Source organism: Tupaia chinensis, unplaced genomic scaffold (assembly GCF_000334495.1).
Source record: "Tupaia chinensis unplaced genomic scaffold, TupChi_1.0 Scaffold000251_1, whole genome shotgun sequence".
Lineage (NCBI taxonomy): Eukaryota > Metazoa > Chordata > Mammalia > Scandentia > Tupaiidae > Tupaia > Tupaia belangeri.
The window spans coordinates 1,973,670-1,983,261 of NW_006159731.1; the positions used below are offsets into that span (position 1 = coordinate 1,973,670).

The 9,592-nt window shown below is 40.5% G+C and overlaps 1 protein-coding gene across 1 annotated transcript in view; it reads left to right on the forward strand.

Moving 5' to 3' along the window:
- Window positions 1-9,586, forward strand: part of ANKRD55 (ankyrin repeat domain 55) — a 68,298-nt gene extending 58,712 nt beyond the window's left edge. Inside the window, exons 9-10 of the mRNA XM_006148983.2 lie at window positions 7,162-7,254; window positions 9,188-9,586. Coding sequence (XP_006149045.1) covers window positions 7,162-7,254; window positions 9,188-9,309 — 215 coding nt within the window. The 3' untranslated portion in view covers window positions 9,310-9,586. The remainder of the gene's footprint in view (window positions 1-7,161; window positions 7,255-9,187) is intronic.
- Window positions 9,587-9,592: the final 6 nt, after the last annotated feature.

A 9,592-nucleotide genomic window follows, 5' to 3' on the forward strand; every position in this document is an offset into this window, starting at 1 on the left:
AGGAATGTTACTCTTCCCAGTAGCAAGGATTCTTAATCAGAGGGGTGTCGCAAAATCACCCAGGAGGGGTCGATTTGTTTATGTGACTGCTGGTTTTTAAATCAGACATTCAATCCCCATCCCAGACCTACTGAACCCAAATCATGGGAGAGAGGAGGGAAAGGGACAACCTCCCCTTGTCTGCATGTATGGAGAAAGGAAATATATTTGCACGTTTATGAGTTAAGTCTCAGCACATGCCAAAAAGTCACATGGAAGTTAACCCCCCATCATCAGTTTCTTATTTATGCTCCCAGACATATTTTACACACTTAAATGCCTACATTTATATACATGAAATATGTATATATCCCCATTAAGTAAATGTATCACACTAAATAATTTTTTTTTAATGATCAATAAGTGATTCAGATGCACACCGGAGGCTGGAAGCCATTGCCCTCAAGCAGTGGCTGCAAAATAGCTTCAAAAATCTGTTTAGTACTGTAGCGTGTTGGTTTATTTTTAAGTGAAATAATTGCCAATGTTTAAAAATCATAATGAAGTACATTTAATTCGAAAATTCTAGTTTCCCCTGAGAAATTGAAATATTTGGCCACACTGAACCTAGTTTTCCATTTGGCAGTCATTGGTGGACCTGGGGATCATTGTGACTGCTGTACTCTTGGACACTAGTTGGCCACAACTGTCCCCAGGTCAGTTCAGTTCACTCTGCTCTCTAGGATCTCCCTACAGTGTTGGACACTCCTCATCAACATGTTTCTGTTGTTTTTCTAACAGTAGGGCTAAGAGAAAAAATTGAGACATTTCTTGAACCCGTATTTCTGTCAAAAGTAGAAAAATAAAACACTTAAGAAGGCAATGTGTCTTTTGAAAAGGGGAAGAGGGATGTTTCTTTCACCATGAGGAAAATTCTTTCCTCTTTAATATGCGAGATGAGTCCTTCACTCATTGATATGCACTGGATACCGAAGGCTTTGAGGTGGAAGATGGCTCCCAGCATACATATTCACACATATTTAAGCACAGGATAAATATGGATAAGCACACCATTTTCTGATATCTGAGAAAAACTCCACTCACAATTTCACTTCCTCTACAAAGTACGGAAGCATTTGACTGGTGGCATGGGTAATGTTTTTATGTTTTTCTGCGGAAGGATTAAGAAGGGGACATATTGGTCTACTACCTTTTGACATTTTGGTGGCTTCCAGGGCCTCAATCCAGCCTTCTTTCTGAAGTTAGTCCTGTCCTGCTCTTTGACAATTTGAAAATCCTGTTCTTTTTCTGTTCCAAAGATAGCGTTGGCTGTCTCTTCTATATCAGGATTGGGTTCAGCTGCCTGTAACTAGAACCCAAAATTTTGGGTTCTAGTGGCTTAAATAACATACGTTGTTTGTTCTCATAAGAATCTGAGGTAGGCAGTTCCCAGACACTTGGTGGCTCTGTGATCACCAGAGGCATGGGCTTCTTCCTTCCTTGTGTCCCACAGCCAAACATGTGGTTCCTTTCCGCCAGGTCAATTCAGTCAATGATTGATAGAGCCTCGTGGTTGGGAAAGCTAGATTCTGTGTGGCTGACTGTGGTTCAAATCTCTCTCTCCCCGGCAAGCACACGTAAACTATAGCAAAAAATATTTTTTAATTATATCACCCTTCCCAGAACAAAAATATTTCCCACTTATTGAAATGTTATTGTGAACATTTCACCACAATTTGGTATGCTGATTTTAGAACTACTGAGGCTTTTGCACTATCATTGTAAGCATTCACTTAAGCAGTTTAAGTTGTTAGTCTAGGTGAGTTGAAACTTGACAAATTTCTACACCGAGCTCTCATATTTTATGTGAAACCTGAATGTAGTAAAGTGATTAGACACTGTAAATCACACTGCTGTATGGTCTTGAGCTTGGACAGTTCCTTTAGATTTTCTCCTTTCTCACCTTAAGTTCAACAGCAATAATATGGGCTAGCACTGCTGCTGTTTGAATTCCGGGCAGCTGCTGTCCCGTGCTTACATCAGCAACCCTGAATGAATGTTTAGCTGAAATAATTATTGCTTAGCATTTATTGAGACCTGTCAGTGGGTTAGATGTAGAGAGATGGGGGATGAGGCACTTATCCTAATGAGTTGGAATTTGAAGCACATCAGCTTAATTCATTGCAAGCAGCTTTCAGAGAAAATGGAACAGAAAGCTCTGTTGTGTATTCTACTAGCCTGGTTATTTATAAGTCATCACAAGAAAAGTAAGAAAGTGCTCACTTCTGTTGTCCCTCAAGATAGAACCTCCTGTTCAGAATTTTCTAGACAGCACAAGCAACAATACACTCTTCTGGCCAGGTAGGTCTGATCCTGTGACCCTTCTATTTAAACCTATCAGAGGCTTTGCATCTTTGCAGGCTAAGAATCATAGTACTAAACTGGGAAGACTAAACCCTGACAGCAAGGTCAGGCCTTGCTTCCCAGTCTCCGATTCTATACCTCCCATCTCAAATCCCTACTCTCTCTGGCCCACCATGTTGGCATAGCAGTAACACAACACTCATGATGCTGAGACCATATGGGAAGGTCTCTGGTTCATATCCTGAGGTATTCCTGTGCACACTAGATGCATGTCCATAATCCCAGCTGATTGAGGCTGGGGTGGAATGGCAGCACAAAGACCCTGTTAGGATGTGCCTCTCTCCCTTTCTGTCTCTCTCTCTCCTTCCCTCTGCCTCTCCCTATCTCACTCCCATTCTCATGGAAGAAATAAACTTTTTAAAACCCCCCTCATCCCTTTCAGCAGTTCTTTGAATCTTCCTCAGTTCCTTGAAGACCCCAGACCTTTTCACTCCATGACGTCTTTGCCTCTGTTATTATTGTAGTTCCTCTCTACTCCATGCTTGACAGACTCCTACCATCTTTTTTAAAAAGAATGATTTTATTTTATTTATTTATTTTTATTGCTCAGTTTGACCAGAGAGAGACAGACAGAGAGACAGGAAGAATGAGAAGGCAAGCTGCCAGATCCAGGATTCAAACCATGGTCAGCCATGTGGGAGTCCAGCATCTTAACCACCATGCCACCTGCCAGCCCCAGATTCCGACTATCTTTTAAGAATCAGCCCAAAACACATCTGCCATGTGAAGGTCATACGATGCCTATAGGAGATGTGACTGCTTCTTACTACTCAGAATAACTCCACCTGTTGAGCCACCTCCTCTGGGTCAATGAGGTTCCAACAACACTGTGAGAGAGGCATTTTTTTTTGGAGAGGTTTTCGCTATAGGGCACGTGCGCTCACTAGACAGACAGAGACATAGAGACAGAAAGCGAGAAATAACCCCCCAGGGGGGATGGTCACGCCGCAATCCCTTCTCCTCCATTCTCCTGAGAGAGGTATTTTTAATCCCCACTTTATAAATGAGAAAACTGAAACACAGAGGTTAGCACACCTACCTAAAGTCACAGAGCAGCTGGGAAGTAGCACAGTAGACTCAAGCAAAGTCTAGAGGGTTCAAAAACACCTCCACCTTGGGAACCAGCAATTAGCGTAATGGCTATGTCACTGGACTCCCACGTAGTCGACCACGGTTCGCGTCCCAGACCCAGTGACTTAAAACTCACGCCAGGGCGCATGCGTGTGCGTGCCCAAGATCCCGAGAGGAGAATGGAGGAGAAGGGATTGCGGCGTGACCATCCCCCCTGGGGGGTGATTTCTCGCTTTCTGTCTCTGTGTCTTTCTCTGTCTGTCTGGCGAGCGCACGGGCCCTATAGTGAAAATCTCCCCCCCCAAAAAAAAAACACCTCCACCTTTCCAGGCCTTTCATTCCTCTGTGAGGCCCTCACTGACTCTATCACACCACCATGCACAGGGCATCAAAAGGACAAGTTTACCATCCCTCCTCACATACATGTAAGGTCCTCCTGAGCATCTCGGGTGCTCAATAGATGTGGCTAAATTTATTTATTAATTATTATCATTATCAGTCCTTCAGTCACCTCTGGTTTCTTCATGGAAAATTCTCCTGGACTTTTATTTTAGGACAATAGTCCTTGACCCTTTTCCTATAAGCTGGATGCTCCCTGGAGGTACCTGCAATACTGAGTTTGGGGTTGTACATAGGTCTATCCTGTTTCTCAAAACCAAGCAAGATGCCAGCATAGAATAAAGTTTAATTCATTTTCTGTCTTCCACACCCCTGCTGCAGTCCTTCTTGGCCCACTTTTCCCATCCAAATGATATTGCTTTGAGGGGATGGAATGGTATGAGTTTGAATTAGACAGACCTGGGTTGGTATCTTGGCTTTGTTACTGCCCAGCATGTGACTTTGACCATGGTTTAGAACTCCTCCACATCATAGGGTTCTCATTTGTAAAATACAGATTATAATTGCATCTATTTCACAAGAGAAGGTTGAGGGGCTGGATAGGTAGCATAGGGGTAAAACACTGTGAGACTTAATTTCATGGGTCACTTCCAGAGACATCCATGAGGATGCCAGCCACATGTGTGCCCGTGGTCTGTGACTGGCTGAGTCTGAGGATGGATCACAGAGTCAAGACCTTGTTAGGGTGCCATCTCTCTCACTCATGGAAGAAATAAATAAATATAAATTTTGAAAAAATGATTTTAAGGTGGGCATCAGAATTTAGTGAGATAATGCTTACAGAATTAACCCAGTTCCTCACAATAATAATTCTGTGGATAATTGAGGTATGACTTGATATGGGCTTTAATTGAATTGTATGCAGGAATTTGTTTTGTTTTGTTAGCCATAGGGCATTTGCACTTACCAGAGATAGACAGAGAAAGTCAATGAGAAGGAAAATGAGAAATGCCCCTCCCCCCAGGACAGATGGCTATGCCACAATCCCTTCTCCTCCACTCTCCTCTCGGTGTTTTGGCCATTAAGGTACATGCGTCCAGCTTGTTTTTTAAGCCTCCATGTCCAGGAATCAAACCATGGTCAGCCATGAGATAGTCCAGCACTTAACCACCACACCATCTGCTGGCTCCAAGGGAATGTTTCCTTATGAAAACTAATTTCTGAAGTTATTTGACCTTTAAAATTCAAAAGAATCAAATATAATGGCAAAATATCCACTAGGGAGACTGGAAATTTTGCTCAATTGGTATCTGATGAAACTACTGTTAGGAGACTGTCCGTACATAGACAATCTGCCACTAGATTCACTTAAATAGACTGAAAGATAGATCTTAGTTCATGGTTTTTTTTTTCTTTTCCTTTATTTTTTTTTTTTATTATGCTAAGGACCACTTTGCCCAAATACAACTGTCACACTCAATACTGTAATGATTTCAATTCCTTCTTACTAGAGTACTAAAAAAAAAAGTCAAGTTACCTTTTTTTCCCCTAATTATTGAGTATTTACGTGTCACTAAATGCTTTACACTTGTTCTCCAATCTTCACTATAACTGGAAAGATAGTGCCTCAGGTTGCTACTGTGACGCTTACAGAAATACCTGAGACTGGGTGATTCTTAAAGCATGAAGGTTTGTTTGACTCATGATTTTGGTGACTGGAAAGTCCAAAGGCACAGGCCAGTACACAACATGTCCAACAGAAGCAGAGAGGATGGCGAGTGCAAACAGCAAGAGAGACCTAGGGGGGCAACCATCTTCCTTTTCAAACAACCTGCTCTCACAACAACTAGCCCCTTCCTACAGGAGCCAAAACCTACAAGGACATCATTAATCCGTGCATGAGAGTGATGCCTCTATGATCCACTCAACACTCAAGAGGCTTCTCAAAACTCTCACCACTTCATAAGGCCTTTACACTGGGCACCAAATACTAACACATGAACCTTCGAGGCACAAACAATGGTTAACAGACCAGTTATTTTCACCACTTTATAATGTGAGGAAATTGAGGTTTAGATAGGTTGTGTCATTTACCCAAAGTCATATAGCTAAAAAGTAGAGAATCAGGGAAGCCTAATCTTATCTGACCTCAGAGCCCAAGCTTCTGTTGATTACACAATTTGGTCAGTTTTTTAAATGGACTTAAATCATTTTTGTGATTCCCTTCCATTTCCAGGTATCTAGAACATCTATCTCTTAAAATCAGCAGTGTGTTGATGAATGTTTGACAGCTGGCTTTCTGGAAGAAAAATCAATGCTTGCTAATTTTCATGATATAACTACTCCCACCATAGCCAATTTCAAGACACTAGTGGGATGTCAAACAGCTCACAAAATTACTGAAAACATAACCATTAGCTTTTAAGAGCATATCCCATGATATGCCCAACTCCAGCACACCACTACTTGTAATCAAAGTTAGAGAACAGCGATTTCCCAGCTGCTTTCACTGACTCCATCTCTAGGTCAGTGACTCAATCCTAGCTACACATTTGAATCACCTGGGAGCTAATAAAAATCTGACTCCCACCACCCCACCCCTAGAGATTCTGATTTAGGGACCAGCAGTTAGCATAATGGCTATGTCACTGAACTCCCATGTAGTTGACAATGGTTCGAGTCCCAGACCCGGTGGCTTAAACTCACGCCAGGCACGTGTGTTAGTGTGCCTAAGATCCCAAGGAGAATGGAGAAGGGATTGTGGTATGGCCATCCCCCCTGGGGGGTGATTTCTCGCTTTCTGTCTCTCTGTCTCTCTCTGTCTTTCTGGCGAGCGCACACGCCCTGTAGCAAAAACCTTTCCCAAAAAAAAGAGATTTTGATTTAGTGTCTCTGTGTTGTGGCCAGGACAACAATGTCTGCTTTTAATTCTTCAGATCGTTCCTATGTACAGTCAGAATTGAGACACACTTCTCTAGAACACATCTTACTGAGCACCCATTCAATCATCAAGGATTTGAAGAATATATGATAATTATACCATATCTATATTATTTTTATTTTTTTCCACATTTAACTCTTATGGAATGTGTAACCAACTGGGCTTGTTTGTAAAATTTTACTTAAATTGGTTAATTCAAGAAGTGGTTTCTGGTACCTTTTCCTTCCATTTAAATAGTGACCAGCATACAACAGAAACACAGTAAAATATAGCTATCATTTATTTCCTTGTTAACATATTAAATTTGGTTATCTTTAGAAACTTTTATAAAATACCTTATTTATTGTATTTTATAATTTGCACTTGGTAGTCTCTCAGATGATTGATGCAAATATGTTTGTTCCCAGGACAAAATTTTCAGCATCTCTCCCCAAACAGACCCAAAATCAAGGATCTTCCTTTTACTCGGAACAACCTAGCTCCCCTACCAGACCAAAAATGTAAGTATTCTAAATTTTGATTAGCTTCCTTTGCGAATGCTTACACATCTAGACACAACTAAATGTTATTTCAGTTTACTTTCATTTTTCAAGAGAACATCAGTTGCCAAAGAAAATTACAAGGATATAGAGTCTTTAAAGCTTCATCCACTTGGTAATATCTATTTTAAAAGAAATATTTCATCTTTCAGGAATTCATGTGTGTTCAAATGATAAAAACAATCATAGAAGTTTACTTTGCTATGTATTAATTAATGCCTTTAAGAAAGTGCTTTAAAAATTCTTAAGACTGGCCTCCTTCCTCCTGATACTGTTTTTTTTTTTTTTTTCCTATGTTGGACAGATGGAAATGGGTGTATTCTCATAGTTCATGCTTTCTTAAGCAGAAAGGAGATGCTGTCCATCAAAACTGCCAATTCCATTAGCATTGTTGATTTATCTCGTAATTGTATTTTATACAAAGAAATTTCACAATAAAACATTCATGTATTTTCATTGGACTGGTGATCTTCAAACTTGAGTACCTAAGTTAAGTATGAGGTGAGGTGCTTGCTATGAAATAACTTCCTGGGCCCATACCGAGAGATTTTGAGTTTGTGTATCTTACTATCTGTATTCTGTGGCAAGCTCTATTACTATTCCCATTGTGCAAATGGGAAAACTGAGGCCAGTTTACGCGAATTGCCCAATATCACGTAGGTAGCAAGTAGCAGAGCCAGGAGCAAAAGTACGGGCTCCTGAGTCTACTGTCTCATGAAACATGCTATACCGATTAGTTTCTAATTTCTTTTCTTCTGTTTCTTTTTATTCCACCCCACCCATTTATAACATACATATACACGTGCACATAAACACACAAACTTCTGCATCCTCTTAAGTGTAAGTTAATTGATTTAGGCTCTGCCTCTACTGTTTCAGGTAAGTTTCTCAACCTTTATGTACTTTACTTCACTTTAGCTGCAGCAATAATGCCAGCCTGATATAATTATTGGGAGGAGTAAGTGAGATAACAATATAAAACACAGGACATACTGTTTGCACAGAGTAAATATCCAGAATGCCTATTCTCTCCTCCCAGGCTAGAGTTAGGAAGAGACCAGCCAAGAGTTCTAGGAGTCTTTTGGAAAAAAAAAAAAAAATACAGAGCTATGGGGTCTACGGACCACAAGCCTGTTTTTTGTTTGTTTGGTTTGGTTTGGTTTTTTTTTTTTGCAATAAGGAAGCTAAAAAGTGAGGGAATGTGTCCAAAGTCACACAGAGATATACTAGCAGAAACCAAGATCTCTTCCTTGATAGATCCATTCCTCTGCCTTTTGTAGATTTGTGTGAAGTGAGCGTTTCCAGTGGTGTCACTTCTATCACTAACATTCAAGCCTGAGCCTATCTTTAAATAGTGCAGAAGATCCCTAATTAAAGAAAGAGTAACTTAGTTTTGAATCCTGGTAGGGCTTGGAAAAGCCAAAGAGAGATTTGCTTTTCACAATTAAGTTTCAGGAGAGAGAAAAAATAAAGATCTTTGATCATCTTAGCTCTTCGAAAAAGAAATGGAAGGGCACACAGTGTCTTTCCTAAAAGAAACCTGAGAATCTTTGAGGTTTGCATAAAAGCACAGTACAAATGTCTCAGGGCTTCTTTAGAACCTTGTGCTGACTTGCACATCATCAGCTACTCCACTGCAAGGGAGAACTCTGCCAGGCACATACGGCCTGACCACATCACAATCAAATTGGGTGCAATCTTCTATTTGTGCATATTTGAGATTCATTACCACTGCCCTAATAGACAGGTATCCTCTGTAATCTGACTTTCACCAAAAGAAAGCTCAGAAATGCCTCCACTCCTTGAGTAATAACACAATTGTCCTGACACTATCCCTCATCAGACGTTGAAGGAGAAAATCTTACAAGTCTCTCACTCTGTTCTTCTACCCCAGTTCTATCTGGAGAACCTTTACGGACAAACCGAGTTCTTCCTGCTATTCCAAGTCAACGAGGACACAGCACACCAGCTACAGAGCATGAGCACTCTGCCTGTCCCATCAATGATGAAAATTAACTGTGGGCCACTCACCGCAGATAAATAGACTGTAAAAATAAATATATTTTTTCAACTTTCAAAGAGTGAGATTACTCTAGTTTGTGAGAAACAAAGACTAATTTAGTAAGCTGCATTCTATAAGCCATTTATAGTTTTATAACTCAACACTCCTTATTACAAATGAAGAAACTCCCTATATAAGCACTTAGAATCTTTGAGTGTATATATACATATATATTGTAAGTCTTTAAGTTTCTGTGACCTCTACAGGCCAACATTAAAAGACAAAATATGTTATCAG